Source organism: Oncorhynchus keta, chromosome 20 (assembly GCF_023373465.1).
Source record: "Oncorhynchus keta strain PuntledgeMale-10-30-2019 chromosome 20, Oket_V2, whole genome shotgun sequence".
Lineage (NCBI taxonomy): Eukaryota > Metazoa > Chordata > Actinopteri > Salmoniformes > Salmonidae > Oncorhynchus > Oncorhynchus keta.
The window spans coordinates 34228452-34256278 of NC_068440.1; the positions used below are offsets into that span (position 1 = coordinate 34228452).

A 27827-nucleotide genomic window follows, 5' to 3' on the forward strand; every position below is an offset into this window, starting at 1 on the left:
ATAATAATAAAATATTAGAAGTGATTATCATTAATTAGTAATGCCTGTCGTGTCTGTTATGTGACGTGATTGAGATGCTAGTTGCTTCCCGAGGAAAAAAGTAACATTTTATGAGCTCCTGTATGCTGCCTTAGTCTGTTCTTAATTTTCCATATAGTCAATGTTCCACTCTCCCAGCCCTCCAAACGATGGGTTACAATGGCATATTCACACTAGTAATCTTGGCTGTAGTATTCACAGTGTTGTTAAGTAGAAAACATTGGAATTGGAGGACATCAACGTGACCATTATAATGTGAAACAATCAACTTTTGTTGAAGATGATTTGTCCTCCAAGGCTCAATAAAAACACAATAACATCTCATCAATAGAACACGATCCAACCAGAAATCTCATTTGAGCTCATGAAATATATATTACGTTTGTGAACTAATTAGAGGCCCACATATTCCAGTTATCATTCTGTATACTTCTCGACCCTCCTTGGACATTGTGTTAACTAACCTCCAGACGAGCTTCAATGCCATACAACTCCTGCCATACAACTCAATGCCATACAACTCTCCTTCCGTGGCCTCCAACTCTTAAATGCAAGTAAAACTAAATGCATGCTATTCAACCGATCGCTGCCCGCACCTGCTCGCCTGTCCAGCATCACTACTCTGGACAGCTCTGACTTAGAATACGTGGACAACTACAAATACCTGGGTGTCTGGTCACATTAAGCATCTCCAATCCAAAATGAAATCTAGAATCAGCTTCCTATATCGCAACAAAGCATCCTTCACTCATGCTGCCAAACATATCCTCGTAAAACTGACCATCCTACCGATCCTCGACTTCGGTGATGTCATCTATAAAATAGCCTCCAACACTCTACTCAACAAACTGGATGCAGTCTATCACAGTGCCATCCGTTTTGTCACCAAGCCCCATACACTACCCAGCTTTGCGACCTGTACGCTCTCGTTGGTTAGCCCTCGCTTCATACTCATCGCCAAACCCACTGGCTACAGGTTATCTACAAGTCTCTGCTGGGTAAAGCCCCGCCTTATCTCAGCTCACTGGTCAACATAGCAGCACCCACTCGTAGCACGCGCTCCAGCAGGTATATCTCACTGGTCACCCCCAAAGCCAATTCCTCCTTTGGTCGTCTTTCCTTCCAGTTCTCTGCTGCCCATGACTGGAACGAATTGCAAAAATCTCTGAAGCTGGAGACTCACATCTCCCTCACTAGCTTTAAGCACCATCTGTCAGAGCAGTTTACAGATCACTGCACCTGTACATAGCCCATTTGTAAACAGCCCATCTACAGTATCTACCTACCTCATCCCCATACTGGTATTTATTTATTTATTTAGCTCCTTTGCACCCCAGTATCTCTACCTGCACATTCATCTTCTGCCGATCTACCATTCCAGTGTTTAATTGCTATATTGTAATTACATCGCCACCATGGCCTATTTATTTTCTTAACTTACCTAATTTGCACTCACTGTATATAGACTTTTTGTTTTCTTTCTTCTACTGTATTATTGACTGTATGTTTGTTTATTCCATGTGTAACTCTGTGTTGTTGTATGTGTCGAATTGCTACGCTTCTTCTTGGCCAGGTCGCAGTTGAAAATGAGAACTTGTTCTCAACTAGCCTACCTGGTTAAATAAAGGTGAAATAAAAAATAAAAATAAATAAAAATAACCCATGTTTAATTTTTAAAAATCTGTCAATCTGTCCAGCTCTTCTCAACTTGGTGCTGTGATAGGGGACGCAAATCAATCAGTGTGTGTGTACTGTATGTGTATATACAGTATGTGTGTGTGTGTATGTGTGTGTGTGTGTGTGTGTGTGTGTGTGTGTGTGTATGTGTGGGTGTATGTGTATGTATGTATGTGTGTGTGTGTGTGTGTGTGTGTGTGTGTGTGTGTATGTGTGTGTGTGTGTGTATGTATGTATGTATGTATGTGTGTGTGTACGTGTGTGTGTGTGTGTGTGTGTGTGTGTGTGTGTGTGTGTGTGTGTGTGTGTGTGTGTGTGTGTGTGTGTGTGTGTGTGTGTGTGTGTGTGTGTGTGTGTGTGTGTGTGTGTGTGTGTGTGTATTGTTTGTGTATGTACGTGTGTGTGTGTATTGTGTGTCCCCCAATATGTCTGTGTTTGTTGCATCTTACACTGCTCTAAGAACTCCACAAGTCCTCCAATAATTTTCTATCTATCAATGCACCATTTCCAATCTCATTGTGGCTGTATTCATTTTCCCAGAATCATCTAACTGTCCTCTATACATTTATTTTGATATCTATTACCCCAAAATAAACACACACTTCTTATTAAAAATGGTAAATACATGATTAAGGATGAATCACTCCAGGGTACAGTACCTCACAGGGTGTGTCGCAAATGACATCCTATTCTGTATGTATCACCTTTTGACCAGGGCCCTATGAGTAATAAGTCAAGTAGTGCACATTGTAGGGAACAGGGTAGCATTTGGAATGCGACCGCAGTCTTTCTAGAAATATTCAAATTAAACCTGTATTATTGTTCACAGTCTTAATTTTTCATCTGGCTCCAAGGAATATGATTCAATGTGGTTTCAGAATGACATATTTGTTTTCCTCCTGAAATCCCTCAGCCATGATTAGTGAGCTCTACAGGATGACATGATTAGTGAGCTCTACAGGATGACATGATTAGTGAGCTCTACAGGATGACATGATTAGTGAGCTCTACAGGATGACATGATTAGTGAGCTCTACAGGATGACATGATTAGTGAGCTCTACAGGATGACATGATTAGTGAGCTCTACAGGATGACATGATTAGTGAGCTCTACAGGATGACATGATTAGTGAGCTCTACAGGATGGATGAGATCTACAGGATGACATGATTATGATTAGTGAGCTCTACAGGATGACATGATTAGTGAGCTCTACAGGATGACATGATTAGTGAGCTCTACAGGATGACATGATTAGTGAGCTCTACAGGATGACATGATTAGTGAGCTCTACAGGATGACATGATTAGTGAGCTCTACAGGATGACATGATTAGTGAGCTCTACAGGATGACATGATTAGTGAGCTCTACAGGATGACATGATTAGTGAGCTCTACAGGATGACATGATTAGTGAGCTCTACAGGATGACATGATTAGTGAGCTCTACAGGATGACATGATTAGTGAGCTCTACAGGATGACATGATTAGTGAGCTCTACAGGATGACATGATTAGTGAGCTCTACAGGATGACATGATTAGTGAGCTCTACAGGATGACAATGTGTGCCTTTAAATGGCAATAATTAGCTGCGTGTTTTAATTATGTTACTCTAAAATGAAAGGTAGCTTTGCCTTTTTTTCATTTCAGAACACCATCATATTCAGGGAAAAATAACATCACACAATTTGTTCACCTCTGGCTTCTCATTCTCTTAAGACTATTCTGCTTGATTCTTCCTTAAAATTGATCTCTTTCTTATTTGTCCTACTTGCAGCTCAGAAACCTTAAAGACTTGTGCATGGACTCTTTCAAGACCTTATGCAAAAAAAGGCCTTAACAAGAGAAATATACTGAACGATTCATCCGCATTCTGTTGAATCTTCTAACCTCTACTAGGTGAAATCATAGCAGTTTGTTGAACAGTGTGTTTTTGGGGAGAGAGAGAGGATACATTTAAAACACCTACCCTAGTTAATTGGGTAGGCTTAATTGACAGCAGGACCTACAACCATGCACCCTAATGAGATCAAATTGAGTATGAAGATGACTATACTGCTCTACCAAGAAAAAAGGCAGTAACTGCTCATTTGGTCAAAAATGAGTTAATGTCATGTTTGCTACATTAAATACATACTTAATCAGGTGGACAAGTATCCTGCCTCTATTGTATTGTGTTTTGGAGAAAATGGGGGTCATGTTAGCAGTAACTGTATAAAGTTAAGTTAAGGTAAATAGAAGACATTTTTCTCAGTTCCACGCTATGAGCAGTTACTGCCTTTTTGCTTGGTAGGGCAGTATAGATTTTCAATGAAGCACCACTGCCCTTGATCTTGGGCAGAGTGTACCTCGAGGACACCAGCAATGGTGAGTTCTCCACTATTTCCCTAATGGCACCCTATTTCTTATATACTGTAGTGCACTACTTTTAACCAGCACCCCATGGACTTTGGTCAAAAGTAGTGCACTATAAAGGGAATAGGGTGCCATTTGGGAAACACATCTATTATCCGTTTATCTCTTAAGGTCTATCTTGACCCTTTCCTCACCCCCTGAGCTCACATCCCATTACAGGCTTTCTTCATGGTTCTGTCCCTGTTCCGGTCACCAACTGTGTGAAGAATGACCTTCACTGGTGCTTTGCTGGAAATTGTCTTATAAATACGCATAGCAAAAGTATGTGGACACGGCTTCTAATTAGTGGATCCGGCTATTTCAGCCACACCCGTTGCTGACAGGTGGATATAATCGAGCACCCAGCCATGCAATCTCCATAGACAAACATTGGCAGTGGAATGGCCTTACTGAAGAGCTCAGTGACTTTCAACAGGGCAGCGTCATAAGATGCCGCCTTTCCAACAAATCAGTTCGTCAAATTTCTGCCTTGCTAGAGCTGCCCTGGTCAACTGTAAGTGCTGTCATTGTGAAATGGAATCTATTCGCTACAATAGCTCAGCCGTGAAGTGGTAGGCCACACAAGCTCACAGAATGGGACTGCTGAAGAAAGTAGCACGTAAAAAACGTCTGTCCTTGGTAGCAATACTCACTACCAAGTTCAAAACTACCTCTGGAACAACGTCAGAACAACGGCACAATAACTGTTTGTCGGGAAATGGATTTCCATGGCCAAGCAGCTGCACATGAGCCTAAGATCACCACGTGCTATGCCAAGCATCAGCTGGAGTGGTGTAAAGCTCACCACCATTGGTCTCTGGAGCAGTGGAAAGGCGTTCTCTGGAGTGATGAATCACACTTCACCATCTGGCAGTCCGACGGACACATCTGGTTTGCCAGGAGAACGCTACTTGCTTCAATGCCAACTGTGAAGTTTGGTGGAGGAGAGATAATAGTTTTTCATGGTTCGGGCTAGGTCCCTTGGTTCTAGTGAAGGGAAATCTTAATGCTTAACACAGTTTGGGGAAGGTCCTTTCCTGTTTCAACATGACAATGCCATGAACAATTATTTAAAATTTAAATGTTTACATTTTTTATTTAACCTTTATTTAACTATGCAAGTTAGTTAAGAACAAATTCTTATTTACAATGCCGGCCTATCCCAGGCCAAACCCAGATGACCCTGGTTTGTCAAGATCGGTGTGGAAGAACTTGACTGGCCTAAACAAAGCCCTGACCTCAACCCCATCAAACACCTTTGGGATGAATTGGAAAGCCAGGCCTAATCGCCCAACACCAGTGCCTCACTAATGCTCGTGGCGGAATGGAAGCCCCCGCAGCAATGTTCCAACATCTAATGGAAAGCCTTTCCAGAAGAGTGGAGACTGTTATAGCAGCAATGTTCCAACATCTAGTGGAAAGCCTTCCCAGAAGAGTGGAGACTGTTATAGCAGCAATGTTCCAACATCTAATGGAAAGCCTTCCCAGAAGAGTAGAGACTGTTATAGCAGCAATGTTCCAACATCTAATGGAAAGCCTTCCCTTCCCAGAAGAGTGGAGACTGTTATAGCAGCAATGTTCCAACATCTAATGGAAAGCCTTTCCAGAAGAGTGGCGGCTGTTATTTCAGCAAAGGGGGGACCAACTCCATATTAATGCCCATGATTTTGGAATGAGATGTTCTACGAAACTGGTACCCACGCGATGTCGTGTATGTCATTATGTCCTTTTGATGTAAAATCTGCTCCCATTGTGTAAAATTCTTGACAGTTACGGCGAACTGACATCAAAATGCCGAAACTGGTACCCACACTACTGTAAGTGCACATTAGAATGGGAGGCAGGTAGTCGAGGGAAATCATAACAGCTCACTCACAAAGTAATTAACGAAGCGAGAATCTGTGGAATTTACAGACACACTCTAGAATAAGATACAAATTGTTTTAGGTGCATATTCTACTAGTTATAAATGTTGCAGAAGTTTTAGTACAGCAGAATGTTGGTAAAACCATGATCATGTGTTCCAACTGTGTTTGATTGAGACAAAACAATCTTAAAAGCCCAATACACAGTGCATATGCATAAATCATTCATGATGTAAGCACATTATATTTAATTCATCTAACAAAGAACATGTTAAATGTTTAATTGAACTGGGAACATCAATGCTTTATGGTGAGCAGTACATTTGCTGGCTAAACTTCTACACCTGCAATGCTTGCTGTTTGGGGTTTTAGGCTGGGTTTCTGTACAGCACTCTGAGATATCAGCTGATGTACGAAGGGCTATATAAATACATTTGATTTGATTTGATTTAAACAGTGAAATGTTATTGGCTTCCTCTACATTCTATCTAATGGGAGTTATTAGGGCTCACACTATGAGGACTCCCATTTGGTTCTCTATCTCCGCTAGCTTTTCCCAGGATCTGCTTATTCCCATTATGAGACAATAATATCATCCATAGCCTGCAGCACTCAAAATAACTCATTTATCTAGAAGTTGTTAGCTGAGATAACAAGATGCTAGCACACATAGACTGGCTGTAGACAGAGAGATGCTAGCATAGACTGGCTGCAGACAGAGAGATGCTAGCACACATAGACTTGCTGCAGACAGAGAGATGCTAGCATAGACTGGCTGCAGACAGAGAGATGCTAGCACACATAGAATAGCTGCAGACAGAGAGATGCTAGCACACATAGACTTGCTGCAGACAGAGAGATGCTAGCACACATAGAATAGCTGCAGACAGAGAGATGCTAGCACACATAGACTGGCTGCAGACAGAGAGATGCTAGCACACATAGAATAGCTGCAGACAGAGAGATGCTAGCACACATAGACTTGCTGCAGACAGAGAGATGCTAGCACACATAGACTTGCTGCAGACAGAGAGATGCTAGCACACATAGAATAGCTGCAGACAGAGAGATGCTAGCACACATAGAATAGCTGCAGACAGAGAGATGCTAGCACACATAGACTTGCTGCAGACAGAGAGATGCTAGCACACATAGACTGGCTGCAGACAGAGAGATGCTAGCACACATAGAATAGCTGCAGACAGAGAGATGCTAGCACACATAGACTTGCTGCAGACAGAGAGATGCTAGCACACATAGACTTGCTGCAGACAGAGAGATGCTAGCACACATAGACGTGCTGCAGACAGAGAGATGCTAGCACACATAGACTTGCTGCAGACAGAGAGATGCTAGCACACATAGACTTGCTGCAGACAGAGAGATGCTAGCACACATAGACTTGCTGCAGACAGAGAGATGCTAGCACACATAGACTTGCTGCAGACAGAGAGATGCTAGCACACATAGACGTGCTGCAGACAGAGAGATGCTAGCACACATAGACTTGCTGCAGACAGAGAGATGCTAGCACACATAGACTTGCTGCAGACAGAGAGATGCTAGCACACATAGACTTGCTGCAGACAGAGAGATGCTAGCACACATAGACTTGCTGCAGACAGAGAGATGCTAGCACACATAGACTTGCTGCAGACAGAGAGATGCTAGCACACATAGACTGGCTGCAGACAGAGAGATGCTAGCACACATAGAATGGCTGCAGACAGAGAGATGCTAGCACACATAGACTTGCTGCAGACAGAGAAATGCTAGCACACATAGACTGGCTGCAGAATCCTCAAGAGCTGAAAAAAACTGTTGTATCATTGTAGAGAGAAGCCAGGAGAAGAGCATATCATATGCACCCTGCAGTGCTGAAAGAAAGTAGGATTTTCTCTCTCTCTCTCTGTGTGTGTGTGTGGTGTGTGTGTGTGTGTGTGTGTGTGTGTGTGTGTGTGTGTGTGTGTGTGTGTGTGTGTGTGTGTGTGTGTGTGTGTGTGTGTGTGTGTGTGTGTGTGTGTGTGTGTGTGTGTGTGTGTGTGTGTGTGTGTGTGTGTGTGCACACATGATTCAACTGCATGAACAGTTGGTGGTTTAGTGTAGCAGAATGATTTAAAACCACCATACCACATAGAGAGAGAGAGATAGAGAGAGATAAGAGAGGGAAGAAAGAGAGATCGAATGAAAGGTCAGAGTGGAAGAAAGCAAGAGAGAGAACGAGAGGGGGGGAGATTGGTTTAAAGATAGAGAGAGAACAGGAGAGAAAAATAAAAGAGACAATAAGAGAGAGAGACAATGAGTGAGGAGGAGTGCAATGACATGTACCGTCAACACTATCAAGCAAAATGCGAATGGCTCTTCTGTTCTGGAATCTCTAATTATGGGGCATAAGAAATAATGATGGCTATGACTACCAATAAACCTCTGCCACACTCATGTGTATCTAATGGGGTGAAAAACAATAGTTAAAGTAAATTGAGGACAAGTCTGGGAATGCTGACATCTTATCGTGTGTTTAGAATGCAGGGAATGTGTTTAGAATGCAGGGAATGTGTTTAGAATGCAGGGAATGTGTTTAGAATGTAGGGAATGTGTTTAGAATGTAGGGAATGTGTTTAGAATGTAGGGAATGTGTTTAGAATGCAGGGGGTGTGTTTAGAATGCAGGGGATGTGTTTAGAATGCAGGGGGTGTGTTTAGAATGCAGGGATAATGCAGGAATCTGAAAGACATGCAGATGAAAATGCGTCCTGTTTGTCACCTGAGATCTGAATATTGTCCACAGACTGTTCTGATTAGAAGTGATTTTGTTGCAGTATAAACTCAAATGATGCGTTGTGCGCAAATGGATTCATCACGTGATTTGACAAAGATTTTAATACTCTTTCTTCTTAACAATATGTTAAAAATACACTATTTGTTTTAAAGAATAAGCATCAAGAGCAACTTAATGTAAAGTGATACCAAATCCCTTTCACCCTTCAAGTATCTGTGCTGCTTCCCCTGTCAGTGTTTCTGCTGCTTGAAGTATGAATGGATGTGAGGGGTCAACCCACAGTGACAGGGTCAAAAAGCAGGAAATCAGCTGCTAAATGAGCTGTTTTATTCTTCATTAGAGAAGGCCATTTAGCACAATGTAAAGTAATGGCAGCAAGTGAGAAATTAAGAAGATAACTGCTCTCAGATCAGGATTTTAGGGATATGGAAGCTTCTGATAAACAATCTACACTGAGTGTACAAAACATTAAGAACACCTGCTCTTTCCATGACTTGGACAGATCAGGTGAATCCAGGTGAAAGCCACGATCTCTTATTGATGTCACTTGTTAAATCCAATTCAATCAGTGTAGATGAAGAGGAGGAGACGGGTTTAAGAAGGATTTTTAAGCCTTGAGTCAATTGAGACATGGATTGTGTATGTGTGCCATTAAAAGGGTGAATGGCCAAAACAAAAGATTAAAGTGCCTTTGAACGGGGTATGGTAGTAGGTGTCAGGCTCACTGGTTTGTGTCAAGAACTGCAACGCTGCTGGGTTTTTCATGGTCAACAGTTTCCCATGTGTATCAAGAATGCTTCGCCACCAAAAGGACATACTTTCGACACCTTGTAGCCCCGATGAATTGAGACTGTTCTGAGGGAAATGTTTTGTACACTCAGTGGGCTATAGGTCTTCTTGTAAAGTGATACCAAATTTCCCTTTCATCCTTCAAGTGCCTCTGTCCTGCTTCACCTGTCAGTGTTTCTGTGGGAATAGTATGAATGGATGTGAGGGGTTAATATCAAAAAACATTAAATCAGCTGCAAAATGAGCACTTTTATTCTTCATTAGAGAAGGCCATTTAGCACGATGTAAAGTACTGGCACCAAGTGAGAAATTAAAAAGATAACTGCTCTCAGATCAGTATTTCAGGGATATTAAAGCTTTTGACAAACATCTACAGTAATGCAGGCCTTCTACACAGCATCGTCTACAGTAATGTAGGCCTTCTACACAGCATCGTCTACAGTAATGTAGGCCTTCTACACAGCATCGTCTACAGTAATGCAGGCCTTGTAGAAGCAGGCCTTCTACAAAGCATCGTCTACAGTAATGCAGGCCTTCTACACAGCATCGTCTACAGTAATGTAGGCCTTCTACACAGCATCGTCTACAGTAATGCAGGCCTTGTAGAAGCAGGCCTTCTACAAAGCATCGTCTACAGTAATGCAGGCCTTGTAGAAGCAGGCCTTCTACAAAGCATCGTCTACAGTAATGCAGGCCTTCTACACAGCATCGTCTACAGTAATGTAGGCCTTCTACACAGCATCGTCTACAGTAATGTAGGCCTTCTACACAGCATCGTCTACAGTAATGCAGGCCTTCTACAAAGCATCGTCTACAGTAATGCAGGCCTTCTACACAGCATCGTCTACAGTAATGCAGGCCTTCTACACAGCATCGTCTACAGTAATGCAGGCCTTCTACACAGCATCGTCTACAGTAATGCAGGCCTTCTACACAGCATCGTCTACAGTAATGTAGGCCTTCTACACAGCATCGTCTACAGTAATGCAGGCCTTCTACACAGTCTACAGTAATCAGGTCTACAGTATTGCAGGCCTTCTACACAGCATCATCTACAGTAATGCAGGCCTTCTACACAGCATCGTCTACAGTAATGGAGGCCTTCTACACAGCATCGTCTACTGTAATGTAGGCCTTCTACACAGCATCGTCTACAGTAATGCAGGCCTTCTACAAAGCATCGTCTACAGTAATGCAGGCCTTCTACACAGCATCGTCTACAGTAATGCAGGCCTTCTACACAGCATCGTCTACAGTAATGCAGGCCTTCTACACAGCATCGTCTACAGTAATGCAGGCCTTCTACACAGCATCGGTGGCCCGTTCCTGTAGGTTCATGCTCTACAACATCCGCAGAGTACGACCCTGCCTCACACAGGAAGCGGCGCAGGTCCTAATCCAGGCACTTGTCATCTCCCGTCTGGACTACTGCAACTCGCTTCTTGGCTGGGCTCCCTGCCTGTGCCATTAAACCCCTACAACTCATCCAGAACGCCGCAGCCCGTCTGGTGTTCAACCTTCCCAAGTTCTCTCACGTCACCCCGCTCCTCCGCTCTCTCCACTGGCTTCCAGTTGAAGCTCGCATCCGCTACAAGACCATGGTGCTTGCCTACGGAGCTGTGAGGGGAACGGCATCTCAGTACCTCCAGGCTCTGATCAGGCCCTACACCCAAACAAGGGCACTGCGTTCATCCACCTCTGGCCTGCTCGCCTCCCTACCACTGAGGAAGTACAGTTCCCGCTCAGCCCAGTCAAAACTGTTCGCTGCTCTGGCCCCCCAATGGTGGAACAAACTCCCTTACGACGCCAGGACAGCGGAGTCAATCACCATCTTCCGGAGACACCTGAAACCCCACCTCTTTAAGGAATACCTAGGATAGGATAAGTAATCCTTATCACCCCCCCCCCCCCCTTTTAAGATTTAGATGCACTATTGTAAAGTGACTGTTCCACTGGATGTCATAAGGTGAATGCACCAATTTGTAAGTCGCTCTGGATAAGAGCGTCTGCTAAATGACTTAAATGTAAATGTAATGTAAATGTACAGTAATGTAGGCCTTCTACACAGCATCGTCTACAATAATGTAGGCCTTCTACACAGCATCGTCTACAGTATTGTGGGCCTTCTACACAGCATCATCTACAGTAATGCAGGCCTTCTACACAGCATCGTCTACAGTAATGGAGGCCTTCTACACAGCATCGTCTACAGTAATGTAGGCCTTCTACACAGCATCGTCTACAGTAATGCAGGCCTTCCACAAAGCATCGTCTACAGTAATGCAGGCCTTCTACACAGCATCGTCTACAGTAATGTAGGCATTCTACACAGCATCGTCTACAGTAATGTAGGTCTTCTACACAGCATCGTCTACAGTAATGTAGGCCTTCTTTACAGCATCGTCTCCAGTAATGCAGGCCTTCTACACAGCATTGTCTACAGTAATGTAGGCCTTCTACACAGCATCGTCTACAGTAATGTAGGCCTTCTACACAGCATCGTCTACAGTAATGCAGGCCTTGTAGAAGCAGGCCTTCTACAAAGCATCGTCTACAGTAATGCAGGCCTTCTACACAGCATCGTCTACAGTAATGCAGGCCTTCTACACAGCATCGTCTACAGTAATGTAGGCCTTCTACACAGCATCGTCTACAGTAATGCAGGCCTTCTACACAGCATCGTCTACAGTAATGCAGGACTTCTACACAGCATCGTCTACAGTAATGTAGGCCTTCTACACAGCATCGTCTACAGTAATGTAGGCCTTCTACACAGCATTGTCTACAGTAATGTAGGCCTTCTACACAGCACCGTCTACAGTAATGCAGGCCTTCTACAAAGCATCGTCTACAGTAATGCAGGCCTTCTACACAGCATCGTCTACAGTAATGCAGGCCTTCTACACAGCATCGTCTACAGTAATGCAGGCCTTCTACACAGCATCGTCTACAGTAATGCAGGCCTTCTACACAGCATCGTCTACAGTAATGTAGGCCTTCTACACAGCATCGTCTACAGTATTGTGGGCCTTCTACACAGCATCATCTACAGTAATGCAGGCCTTCTACACAGCATCGTCTACAGTAATGTGGGCCTTCTACACAGCATCATCTACAGTAATGCAGGCCTTCTACACAGCATCGTCTACAGTAATGGAGGCCTTCTACACAGCATCGTCTACAGTAATGTAGGCCTTCTACACAGCATCGTCTACAGTAATGCAGGCCTTCCACAAAGCATCGTCTACAGTAATGCAGGCCTTCTACACAGCATCGTCTACAGTAATGTAGGCCTTCTACACAGCATCGTCTACAGTAATGTAGGCCTTCTACACAGCATCGTCTACAGTAATGGAGGCCTTCTACACAGCATCGTCTACAGTAATGTAGGCCTTCTACACAGCATCGTCTACAGTAATGTAGGCCTTCTACACAGCATCGTCTACAGTAATGTAGGTCTTCTACACAGCATCGTCTACAGTAATGTAGGCCTTCTTTACAGCATCGTCTACAGTAATGGAGGCCTTCTACACAGCATCGTCTACAGTAATGGAGGCCTTCTACACAGCATCGTCTACAGTAATGGAGGCCTTTTACACAGCATCGTCTACAGTAATGGAGGCCTTCTACACAGCATCGTCTACAGTAATGTAGGCCTTCTACACAGCATCGTCTACAATAATGCAGGCCTTCTACACAGTATCGTCTACAGTAATGCAGGCCTTCTACACAGCATCGTCTACAGTAATGTAGGCCTTCTACACAGCATCGTCTACAGTAATGCAGGCCTTCTACACAGCATCATCTACAGTAATGCAGGCCTTCTACACAGCATCGTCTACAGTAATGTAGGCCTTCTACACAGCATCGTCTACAGTAATGGAGGCCTTCTACACAGCATCGTCTACAGTAATGGAGGCCTTCTACACAGCATCGTCTACAGTAATGGAGGCCTTCTACACAGCATCGTCTACAGTAATGTAGGCCTTCTACACAGCATCGTCTACAGTAATGCGGGCCTTCTACACAGCATCGTCAACAGTAATGCAGGGCTTCTACACAGCATCGTCTATAGTAATGTAGTCCTTCTACACAGCATCGTCTACAGTAATGTAGGCCTTCTACACAGCATCGTCTACAGTAATGGAGGCCTTCTACACAGCATCGTCTACAGTAATGTAGGCCTTCTACACAGCATCGTCTACAGTAATGGAGGCCTTATACACAGCATCGTCTACAGTAATGGAGGCCTTCTACACAGCATTGTCTACAGTAATGGAGGCCTTCTACACAGCATCGTCTACAGTAATGGAGGCCTTATACACAGCATCGTCTACAGTAATGGAGGCCTTCTACACAGCATCGTCTACAGTAATGGAGGCCTTCTACACAGCATCGTCTACAGTAATGGAGGCCTTATACACAGCATCGTCTACAGTAATGGAGGCCTTCTACACAGCATCGTCTACAGTAATGTAGGCCTTCTACACAGCATCGTCTACAGTAATGGAGGCCTTATACACAGCATCGTCTACAGTAATGGAGGCCTTCTACACAGCATCGTCTACAGTAATGGAGGCCTTATACACAGCATCGTCTACAGTAATGGAGGCCTTCTACACAGCATCGTCTACAGTAATGGAGGCCTTCTACACAGCATCGTCTACAGTAATGTAGGCCTTCTACACAGCATCATCTACAGTAATGTAGGCCTTATACACAGCATCGTCTACAGTAATGGAGGCCTTATACACAGCATCGTCTACAGTAATGGAGGCCTTCTACACAGCATCATCTACAGTAATGCAGGCCTTCTACACAGCATCATCTACAGTAATGCAGGCCTTCTACACAGCATCGTCTACAGTAATGTAGGCCTTCTACACAGCATCGTCTACAGTAATGGAGACATTCTACACAGCATCGTTTACAGTAATGGAGGCCTTCTACACAGCATCGTCTACAGTAATGGAGGCCTTCTACACAGCATCGTCTACAGTAATGTAGGCCTTCTACACAGCATCGTCTACAGTAATGCGGGCCTTCTACACAGCATCGTCAACAGTAATGCAGGCCTTCTACACAGCATCGTCTATAGTAATGTAGTCCTTCTACACAGCATCGTCTACAGTAATGTAGGCCTTCTACACAGAATCTTCTACAGTAATGTAGGCCTTCTACACAGCATCGTCTACAGTAATGCAGGCCTTCTACACAGCATCGTCTACAGTAATGGAGGCCTTCTACACAGCATCATCTACAGTAATGGAGGCCTTCTACACAGCATCGTCTACAGTAATGTAGGGCTTCTACACAGCATCGTCTACAGTAATGCAGGCCTTCTACACAGCATCGTCTACAGTAATGTAGGCCTTCTACACAGCATCGTCTACAGTAATGCAGGCCTTCTACACAGCATCATCTACAGTAATGCAGGCCTTCTACACAGCATCGTCTACAGTAATGTAGGCCTTCTACACAGCATCGTCTATAGTAATGGAGACATTCTACACAGCATCGTTTACAGTAATGGAGGCCTTCTACACAGCATCGTCTACAGTAATGGAGGCCTTCTACACAGCATCGTCTACAGTAATGTAGGCCTTCTACACAGCATCGTCTACAGTAATCGGGCCTTCTACACAGCATCGTACAGTAATGCAGGGCCTTCTACACAGCATCGTCTACAGTAATGCAGTCCTTCTACACAGCATCGTCTACAGTAATGTAGGCCTTCTACACAGCATCGTCTACAGTAATGTAGGCCTTCTACACAGCATCGTCTACAGTAATGGAGGCCTTCTACACAGCATCGTCTACAGTAATGTAGGCCTTCTACACAGCATCGTCTACAGTAATGGAGGCCTTATACACAGCATCGTCTACAGTAATGGAGGCCTTCTACACAGCATTGTCTACAGTAATGGAGGCCTTCTACACAGCATCGTCTACAGTAATGGAGGCCTTATACACAGCATCGTCTACAGTAATGGAGGCCTTCTACACAGCATCGTCTACAGTAATGGAGGCCTTCTACACAGCATCGCCTTCTACACAGCACGTCTACAGTAATCTCTACAGTAATGGAGGCCTTATACACAGCATCGTCTACAGTAATGGAGGCCTTCTACACAGCATCGTCTACAGTAATGTAGGCCTTCTACACAGCATCGTCTACAGTAATGGAGGCCTTCTACACAGCATCGTCTACAGTAATGCAGGCCTTCTACACAGCATCGTCTACAGTAATGCAGGCCTTCTACACAGCATCGTTTACAGTAATGGAGGCCTTCTACACAGCATCGTCTACAGTAATGGAGGCCTTCTACACAGCATCGTCTACAGTAATGTAGGCCTTCTACACAGCATCGTCTACAGTAATGCGGGCCTTCTACACAGCATCGTCTACAGTAATGGAGGCCTTATACACAGCATCGTCTACAGTAATGGAGGCCTTCTACACAGCATCATCTACAGTAATGCAGGCCTTCTACACAGCATCATCTACAGTAATGCAGGCCTTCTACACAGCATCGTCTACAGTAATGTAGGCCTTCTACACAGCATCGTCTACAGTAATGGAGACATTCTACACAGCATCGTTTACAGTAATGGAGGCCTTCTACACAGCATCGTCTACAGTAATGGAGGCCTTCTACACAGCATCGTCTACAGTAATGTAGGCCTTCTACACAGCATCGTCTACAGTAATGCGGGCCTTCTACACAGCATCGTCAACAGTAATGCAGGGCTTCTACACAGCATCGTCTATAGTAATGTAGTCCTTCTACACAGCATCGTCTACAGTAATGTAGGCCTTCTACACTGAATCGTCTACAGTAATGTAGGCCTTCTACACAGCATCGTCTACAGTAATGCAGGCCTTCTACACAGCATCGTCTACAGTAATGGAGGCCTTCTACACAGCATCATCTACAGTAATGGAGGCCTTCTACACAGCATCGTCTACAGTAATGTAGGGCTTCTACACAGCATCGTCTACAGTAATGGAGGCCTTCTACACAGCATCGTCTACAGTAATGTAGGCCTTCTACACAGCATCGTCTACAGTAATGTAGGCCTTCTACACAGCATCGTCTACAGTAATGGAGGCCTTCTACACAGCATCGTCTACAGTAATGTAGGCCTTCTACACAGCATCGTCTACAGTAATGGAGGCCTTATACACAGCATCGTCTACAGTAATGGAGGCCTTCTACACAGCATCGTCTACAGTAATGGAGGCCTTCTACACAGCATCGTCTACAGTAATGGAGGCCTTATACACAGCATCGTCTACAGTAATGGAGGCCTTCTACACAGCATCGTCTACAGTAATGGAGGCCTTCTACACAGCATCGTCTACAGTAATGGAGGCCTTATACACAGCATCGTCTACAGTAATGGAGGCCTTCTACACAGCATCGTCTACAGTAATGTAGGCCTTCTACACAGCATCGTCTACAGTAATGGAGGCCTTATACACAGCATCGTCTACAGTAATGGAGGCCTTCTACACAGCATCGTCTACAGTAATGGAGGCCTTATACACAGCATCGTCTACAGTAATGGAGGCCTTCTACACAGCATCGTCTACAGTAATGGAGGCCTTCTACACAGCATCGTCTACAGTAATGTAGGCCTTCTACACAGCATCATCTACAGTAATGTAGGCCTTCTACACAGCATCATCTACAGTAATGCAGGCCTTCTACACAGCATCGTCTACAGTAATGGAGGCCTTCTACACAGCATCGTCTACAGTAATGTAGGGCTTCTACACAGCATCGTCTACAGTAATGGAGGCCTTCTACACAGCATTGTCTACAGTAATGGAGGCCTTCTACACAGCATCGTCTACAGTAATGGAGGCCTTCTACACAGCATCGTCTACAGTAATGCAGGCCTTCTACACAGCATCGTCTACAGTAATGGAGGCGTTCTACACAGCATCGTCTACAGTAATGGAGGCCTTCTACACATCATCGTCTACAGTAATGGAGGCCTTCTACACATCATCGTCTAGGCCTTCTACACAGCATCGTCTACAGTAATGGAGGCCTTCTACACAGCATCGTCTACAGTAATGGAGGCCTTCTACACAGCATCGTCTACAGTAGGTACATGAAGTACTTCCTCTTCGTGTATCTGGGAGAGTACTAAATTAATATTTACTCTCCCACAGTTTTTAAATGAGCACTGATGAAGGGTTTACTGTTATTAAAGGTATTGTCTGTTAGAGAGCGAGGAAGGAAAACTTGCTAATTCTAAACCATCTTCCACAGCAGGTTTCTCTATGTTTTTCCTCCAGAGATATTACAATATTTCTCTTTTTATCTCTCTCGCTCTATCTCCCCCCCTCTCTCTACCTAACTCACTTTCCTTCATTAGGGTGGTTGGCGCGCTGTTAATCACTCAGACACTAATTTACTACAAAGCCCTAAGCTTGAGGGGAAATAATCAAATATATGGTTATTGTGGGGAAATGCTAGCTTATATCCAGCGGATGTGGCTGGTGTTTGAGAGATGAAATTATTTCAGGTTGGAATCCCCCCAGTAAATACCAAGCTATGATGTGCGTGACAACCCCTTATATGGGTTGCACGTGTTCACGAGGTGATGAACTATCAGTTTAGTAGAAGGTAACAGGTCACCAGGACCCGAGACCTTTGACACAAGTAATTCATAGTGACAGCTTAGTGATTGAGAAAACCAGGGATGGTGGGAGGGAAGAAGGGATTGAGGGAAGTGTATTAGCCATTTGACAAGTTGGTAGAGTTGGCTCTGGTCTGCTGCTTCCCTGATCATTTCCCTGTCTGTCCATCTCTCATCTGACTGGCTGTACTGACAGTCAATCTGTCCATCTTTCATCTAATTGGCTGTACCAACAGTCAATCTGTCCATCTCTCGTCTGACTGGCTGTACTGACAGTCAATCTGTCCATCTCTCATCTGACTGGCTGTACTGACAGTCAATCTGTCCATCTCTCATCTGACTGGCTGTACTGACAGTCAATCTCTCATCTGACTGGCTGTACTGACAGTCAATCTGTCCATCTCTCATCTGACTGGCTGTACCAACAGTCAATCTGTCCATCTCTCATCTGACTGGCTGTACCGACAGTCAATCTGTCCATCTCTCATCTGACTGGCTGTACCAACAGTCAATCTGTCCATCTCTCATCTGACTGGCTGTACTGACAGTCAATCTCTCTATCTCTCATCTGACTGGCTGTACTGACAGTCAATCTGTCCATCTCTAATCTGACTGGCTGTACTGACAGTCAATCTGTCCATCTCTCATCTGACTGGCTGTACTGACAGTCAATCTCTCTATCTCTCATCTGACTGGCTGTACTGACAGTCAATCTGTCCATCTCTCATCTGACTGGCTGTACTGACAGTCAATCTGTCCATCTCTCATCTGACTGGCTGTACCAACAGTCAATCTGTCCATCTCTCATCTGACTGGCTGTACTGACAGTCAATCTGTCCATCTCTCATCTGACTGGCTGTACTGACAGTCAATCTGTCCATCTCTCATCTGACTGGCTGTACTGACAGTCAATCTGTCCATCTCTCATCTGACTGGCTGTACTGACAGTCAATCTCTCTATCTCTCATCTGACTGGCTGTACTGACAGTCAATCTGTCCATCTCTCATCTGACTGGCTGTACTGACAGTCAATCTGTCCATCTCTCATCTGACTGGCTGTACTGACAGTCAATCTGTCCATCTCTCATCTGACTGGCTGTAGGGAAAGGGGGATACCTGGTCAGTGTACAACTGGATGCCTTCAACTGAAATGTGTCTTTCTTATTTAACCCAACCCCTCTGAATCAGAGAGGTGCGGAGGACTGCCTTAATCGACATCCACGGCACCCGTGGAACAGCGGGTTAACTGCCTTGCTCTGGGGAAGAACGACAAATTTTACCTTGTCAACTCAGGGATTCAATCTTGCAACCTTTCCGTTACTGGCCCAACGCTCTAACCACTAGGCTACCTGCCACCCCTACACTCTAACCACTAGGCTACCTGCCTCCTCTACACTCTAACCACTAGGCTACCTGCCACCCCTACACTCTAACCACTAGGCTACCTGCCACCTCTACACTCTAACCATTAGGCTACCTGCCACCTCTACACTCTAACCACTAGGCTACCTGCCACCTCTACACTCTAACCACTAGGCTACCTGCCACCCCTACACTCTAACCACTAGGCTACCTGCCACCCCTACACTCTAACCACTAGGCTACCTGCCACCTCTACACTCTAACCATTAGGCTACCTGCCACCCCTACACTCTAACCACTAGGCTACCTGCCACCCCTACACTCTATCCACTTGGCTACCTGCCACCCCTACACTCTAACCACTAGGCTACCTGCCACCTCTACACTCTAACCATTAGGCTACCTGCCACCCCTACACTCTAACCACTAGGCTACCTGCCACCCCTACACTCTAACCACTAGGCTACCTGCCACCTCTACACTCTAACCATTAGGCTACCTGCCACCCCTACACTCTAACCACTAGGCTACCTGCCACCCCTACACTCTATCCACTTGGCTACCTGCCACCCCTACACTCTAACCACTAGGCTACCTGCCACCTCTACACTCTAACTATTAGGCTACCTGCCACCCCTACACTCTAACCACTAGGCTACCTGCCACCCCTACACTCTAACCACTAGGCTACCTGCCACCCCTACACTCTAACCATTAGGCTACCTGCCACCCCTACACTCTAACCACTAGGCTACCTGCCACCCCTGTAGTGACAGTATATCTGTCCATCTCTCATCTGACTGGCTGTACTGATAGTTCCTCTGCCTCTATAACTCAAGGCCGTTCCTCTGCCTCTATAACTCAAGGCCGTTCCTCTGCCTCTATAACTCAAGGCCGTTCCTCTGCCTCTATAACTCAATGCCGTTCCTCTGCCTCTATAACTCAAGGCCGTTCCTCTGCCTCTATAACTCAAGGCCGTTCCTCTGCCTCTATAACTCAAGGTCGTTCCTCTGCCTCTATAACTCAAGGCCGTTCCTCTGCCTCTATAACTCAAGGCCGTTCCTCTGCCTCTATAACTCAATGCCGTTCCTCTGCCTCTATAACTCAAGGCCGTTCCTCTGCCTCTATAACTCAAGGCCGTTCCTCTGCCTCTATAACTCAAGGTCGTTCCTCTGCCTCTATAACTCAATGCCGTTCCTCTGCCTCTATAACTCAATGCCGTTCCTCTGCCTCTATAACTCAAGGCCGTTCCTCTGCCTCTATAACTCAAGGTCGTTCCTCTGCCTCTATAACTCAAGGCCGTTCCTCTGCCTCTATAACTCAAGGTCGTTCCTCTGCCTCTATAACTCAATGCCGTTCCTCTGCCTCTATAACTCAAGGCCGTTCCTCTGCCTCTATAACTCAAGGTCGTTCCTCTGCCTCTATAACTCAATGCCGTTCCTCTGCCTCTATAACTCAAGGTCGTTCCTCTGCCTCTATAACTCAAGGCCGTTCCTCTGCCTCTATAACTCAATGCCGTTCCTCTGCCTCTATAACTCAAGGCCGTTCCTCTGCCTCTATAACTCAATGCCGTTCCTCTGCCTCTATAACTCAAGGTCGTTCCTCTGCCTCTATAACTCAAGGCCGTTCCTCTGCCTCTATAACTCAAGGTCGTTCCTCTGCCTCTATAACTCAATGCCGTTCCTCTGCCTCTATAACTCAATGCCGTTCCTCTGCCTCTATAACTCAAGGCCGTTCCTCTGCCTCTATAACTCAATGCCGTTCCTCTGCCTCTATAACTCAATGCCGTTCCTCTGCCTCTATAACTCAATGCCGTTCCTCTGCCTCTATAACTCAATGCCGTTCCTCTGCCTCTATAACTCAAGGTCGTTCCTCTGCCTCTATAACTCAATGCCGTTCCTCTGCCTCTATAACTCAATGCCGTTCCTCTGCCTCTATAACTCAAGTTCAATATAAGGTGTAGTAGCTGCTAGAGAGCTGCTGAATGCATTCCAAGAACACACACATATTCACAATGAGATGCATTCATGTACACACACACACACACACACACACACACACACACACACACACACACACACACACACACACACACACACACACACACACACACACACACACACACACACACACACACACACACACACACACACACACACACAATGTACCTTTAAAGTTGATCTTGAAGCCTATGGAGCCCACGCTCTCGTCTGATTGGAGATGGAGCCACATCTGATGGGTCATGCTGACGATGAGGTCAGGGACAAAGCTACCTGAGAGACTGGAAGGAGGAAGACAAGAACACACAGTTAGCCTGACACACACACACACTCACCCACATGCTCACAAGCACGCACAGACAAACACGCACACATACATACTCGCACGCACGCACAGACAAACACACACACAGACAGAAACGTTACCTGACAGACTGGGGGGAGGGGGACGACGACAATAACACACACTATCTCCCTGACTGTAATATGACTAGTGGAACATGATCACCACACACTATCTCCCTGACTGTAATATGACTAGTGGAACATGATCAACACACACTATCTCCCTGGCTGTAATATGACTAGTGGAACATGATCAACACACACTATCTCCCTGGCTGTAATATGACTAGTGGAACATGATCAACACACACTATCTCCCTAAATGTAATATGACTAGTGGAACATGATCAACACACACTATCTCCCTGACTGTAATATGACTAGTGGAACATGATCAACACACACTATCTCCCTGACTGTAATATGACTAGTGGAACATGATCAACACACACTATCTCCCTGACTGTAATATGACTAGTGGAACATGATCACACACACTATCTCCCTGACTGTAATATGACTAGTGGAACATGATCAACACACACTATCTCCCTGACTGTAATATGACTAGTGGAACATGATCACCACACACTATCTCCCTGACTGTAATATGACTAGTGGAACATGATCACCACACACTATCTCCCTGACTGTAATATGACTAGTGGAACATGATCAACACACACTACTGACTGTAATATGACTAGTGGAACATGATCAACACACACTATCTCCCTGACTGTAATATGACTAGTGGAACATGATCAACACACACTATCTCCCTGACTGTAATATGACTAGTGGAACATGATCAACACACACTATCTCCCTGACTGTAATATGACTAGTGGAACATGATCAACACACACTATCTCCCTGACTGTAATATGACTAGTGGAACATGATCAACACACACTATCTCCCTGACTGTAATATGACTAGTGGAACATGATCAACACACACTATCTCCCTGACTGTAATATGACTAGTGGAACATGATCAACACACACTATCTCCCTGACTGTAATATGACTAGTGGAACATGATCAACACACACTATCTCCCTGACTGTAATATGACTAGTGGAACATGATCAACACACACTATCTCCCTGACTGTAATATGACTAATGGAACATGATCACCACACACTATCTCCCTAATATGACATGTCAACACACACTATCTCCCTGACTGTAATATGACTAGTGGAACATGATCACCACACACTATCTCCCTGACTGTAATATGACTAGTGGAACATGATCAACACACACTATCTCCCTGACTGTAATATGACTAGTGGAACATGATCAACACACACTATCTCCCTAACTGTAATATGACTAGTAGAACATGATCAACACACACTATCTCCCTGACTGTAATATGACTAGTGGAACATGATCACCACACACTATCTCCCTGACTGTAATATGACTAGTGGAACATGATCAACACACACTATCTCCCTGACTGTAATATGACTAGTGGAACATGATCAACACACACTATCTCCCTAACTGTAATATGACTAGTGGAACATGATCAACACACACTATCTCCCTGACTGTAATATGACTAGTGGAACATGATCAACACACACTATCTCCCTGACTGTAATATGACTAGTGGAACATGATCACCACACACTATCTCCCTGACTGTAATATGACTAGTGGAACATGATCAACACACACTATCTCCCTGACTGTAATATGATCTGAACATGTACCCAACCACATGAATCTGAACATGTACCCCAACCACATGAATGTTAACATGTACCCCACAACATGAATCTTAACATGTACCCAACCACATGAATCTGAACATGTACCCAACCACATGAATCTGAACATGTACCCAACCACATGAATGTTAACATGTACCCAACCACATGAATCTGAACATGTACCCAACCACATGAATGTTAACATGTACCCAACCACATGAATCTGAACATGTACCCAACCACATGAATGTGAACATGTACCCCACCACATGAATCTGAACATGTACCCCACCACATGAATGTGAACATGTACCCAACCACATGAATCTGAACATGTACCCAACCACATGAATGTTAACATGTACCCAACCACATGAATGTGAACATGTACCCAACCACATGAATGTTAACATGTACCCAACCACATGAATGTGAACATGTACCCAACCACATGAATCTGAACATGTACCCCACCACATGAATGTTAACATGTACCCCACCACATGAATGTTAACATGTACCCAACCACATGAATGTTAACATGTTCCCCAACCACATTAATGTTAACATGTACCCAACCACATGAATGTGAACATGTACCCAACCACATGAATGTTAACATGTACCCAACCACATGAATGTGAACATGTACCCAACCACATGAATGTTAACATGTACCCCACCACATTAATGTTAACATGTACCCAACCACATGAATCTGAACATGTACCCAACCACATGAATGTTAACATGTACCCCACCACATGAATCTGAACATGTACCCAACCACATGAATGTGAACATGTACCCCACCACATGAATCTGAACATGTACCCAACCACATGAATGTTAACATGTACCCAACCACATGAATGTTAACATGTACCCAACCACATGAATCTGAACATGTACCCAACCACATGAATGTTAACATGTACCCAACCACATGAATGTTAACATGTACCCAACCACATGAATCTGAACATGTACCCAACCACATGAATGTTAAGATGTACCCCAACCACATGAATGTTAACATGTACCCAACCACATGAATCTGAACATGTACCCAACCACATGAATGTTAACATGTACCCCACCACATGAATGTTAACATGTACCCCGCCACATGAATCTGAACATGTACCCAACCACATGAATGTTAACATGTACCCCACCACATGAATGTTAACATGTACCCCACCACATGAATGTTAACATGTACCCCACCACATGAATGTTAACATGTACCCCACCACATGAATGTTAACATGTACCCCACCACATGAATGTTAACATGTACCCCACCACATGAATGTTAACATGTACCCCACCACATGAATCTGAACATGTACCCAACCACATGAATGTTAACATGTACCCCAACCACATGAATGTTAACATGTACCCCAACCACATGAATGTTAACATGTACCCAACCACATGAATGTGAACATGTACCCAACCACATGAATGTTAACATGTACCCCAACCACATTAATGTGAACATGTACCCCAACCACATGAATGTTAACATGTACCCAACCACATGAATTTGAACATGTTCCCCAACCACATGAATGTTAACATGTACCCAACCACATGAATGTGAACATGTACCCAACCACATGAATGTTAACATGTACCCCAACCACATTAATGTGAACATGTACCCCAACCACATGAATGTTAACATGTACCCCAACCACATGAATGTTAACATGTACCCCACCACATGAATGTTAACATGCAACCACATTAATGTGAACATGTATAGAATCACATGAATGTTAACATGTACCCCACCACATGAATGTTAACATGTACCCAACCACATGAATGTTAACATGTCCCAGGCCCAACTATGGCAACACAGTGATATATATACTGAACATGTAAACACTGTGGAGTATTCTGATTGGCTGGGCCTGGCCCTCCCAGGCCCAACTATGGCAACACTCCTGCCCAGTCATGTGAAATCCATAGATAAGTACCTAATTCATTTATTTCAATTGACTGATTTCCTTATATTGCCACCATGGCCTTTTTTTGCCTTTACCTCCCTTATCTCACCTCATTTGCTCACATCGTATATAGACTTGCTTATACTGTATTATTGACTGTATGTTTGTTTTACTCCATGTGTAACTCTGTGTCGTTGTATGTGTCGAACTGCTTTGCTTTATCTTGGCCAGGTCACAATTGTTAATGAGAACTTGTTCTCAACTTGCCTACCTGGTTAAATAAATAAATACATATAAATAAATATGAACTGTAATTCAGTTTCCTTTGAAATGGTTATATATTTTTGTTCAGTATAGATCCAGTAAAACGCTCAGCCACTCACACTTGTAGTATCGTCTTGGGGTCACCCACTTCCCCGCCATCACCGATGGTCAGCGTGTCGTAGGCAATCTCCAGGTCAAACTCCTCAAAGTTGATTTGAATGACCTGTCAGTGGACAGAAGAAATCAGACATAATGGTTAGCCATGTGTCAAATTGCCTGAAATAACGTTTATGGCTTTCTCACAATTTAATTCCACTGGGAAAAGCTACAGTAATACAGGAAAGCCATCTGGAAGGGACATCAATGTTTCAGAGGAATTTGGCATCACAAAAGAAAGACTGTTGGCATGTGTTTTGAGGATTTATTGAAATACAGTGATATTAGTAAAATAGTCCCTGTGATTGCAGAACAACTAGGGTAAATATAACTTTTGATTTTAGGCCCAATACTTTATTAAAAGGATAGTTCACTTGAAAACATATTTGTGTATTTTGTTCATTAGTCAATGATGCGTCATCATCACAGTTTTCTTGAATACTTGACTGCAGACATGCACACATTTTTTGGATTTACGAAAAAAAATATCAATCTAGTTTTGAAGTAAACTATCCCTTTAAAAGTTCCACTGAGAGTGCGGTAAAATATGACGGACATTTTTTTTGTAGACGGAGAGAATTTTGGTTCATTCCATGGCTCATTATTCTGTTGTATTCTGTTATTCTAGTTATCAAAATCATGACACTAATCTAAGATGGAAACGGAACATCCTGTTAACTAAATTAAATACATTTAGTACATAATTAGGGTTGCATTCTCCCTCTCTCTCTCTCTCTCTCTCTCAATTCAATTACATTCAATTACATTCATGTGTTAACATTGACAAGTGAAGTAGATAATAAACAAAAGTGAAATAAACTAATCTCTCTTTCTCTGTCTCTCCCTGTCTCTCTTTCTGTGTGTGTCTCTCTCTCTCTCTCTTTTCTCTGTCTCAATTAATTTCAATTCTCTCTCTCTCTGTATCTCTGGGTCTCTCTCTGTCTCTGTGTCTCTTTCTTTGTCTCTCTATCTTGATCTATTTCTCTTTTCTGTCTCTCTCTCGTTCGGTCTTTCTCTCTCTCTCTCTCTCATTTGATCTTTCTCTCTCTCTATCTCTCAATTCATTTAAATTCTCTCTCTCTGTATCTCTCTCTGTATCTCTGGGTCTCTCTCTCTCTTTTTCTGTCTCTCTCTCTCTCTCTGTCTCTCAATTCATTTCAATTCTCTCTCTCTCTGTATCTCTCTCTGTATCTCTGGGTCTCTCTCTCTCTCCTTTGGTCTTTCTCTCTCTCTCTCTGTCTCTCAATTCATTTAAATTATTTCTCTCTCTGTATCTCTCTCTGTATCTCTGTGTCTCTCTCTGTATCTCTGGGTCTCTCTCTCTCTCTCTCTCTCTCTCTCTCAGTCTCTCGCTCTCGCTCTCTCTCTTTTTATCTCTCTCTCTCTCTCTCTCTCTCGCTCTCGCTCTCTCGTTCCCCTAGGACTAAGACAGGCTCCTATCGTCTGTTTTCCTGTGACAGTCCCTCTGGGTATGGATCCATATGGTGAAACAGAAGAAGAGAAATAACTTCACATTTGCTAATTACATTAATTAGATCGTAAACAATCCACACATTAATAAAAATCTAGTTTATTTTTTTTTTTTAAACACTGACAGTATATTTTACCCAATGGTGAATAGTATTATAGAGAGTCCCCAGTCCCCACACATGCAGTACATACAAATGTCATGTGAATGTACACTAACAAGTATATCAGAAAATATAAAATAAATATAAATTAAACACAACCTTTATGAAAGAAACCAGTAGCATCAGGAAACTGTGTTTAAATACCACATGCTTAAAACACATCCCTGAACC

General features: G+C 44.0%; 1 protein-coding gene across 2 annotated transcripts in view; it reads right to left on the reverse strand.

Annotated features, from left to right (window-relative positions):
• The window catches only part of LOC118399009 (CUB and sushi domain-containing protein 3-like), a 908305-nt gene that overhangs the window by 341009 nt on the left and 539469 nt on the right, over nt 1–27827 (reverse strand). For both annotated transcript variants that reach the window (XM_052472732.1, XM_052472731.1), the window contains exons 11-12: nt 25989–26092; nt 21731–21843 (exon numbers count right to left, since the gene is read on the reverse strand). In XM_052472732.1, the coding sequence (XP_052328692.1) occupies nt 21731–21843; nt 25989–26092 (217 nt within the window). The remainder of the gene's footprint in view (nt 1–21730; nt 21844–25988; nt 26093–27827) is intronic.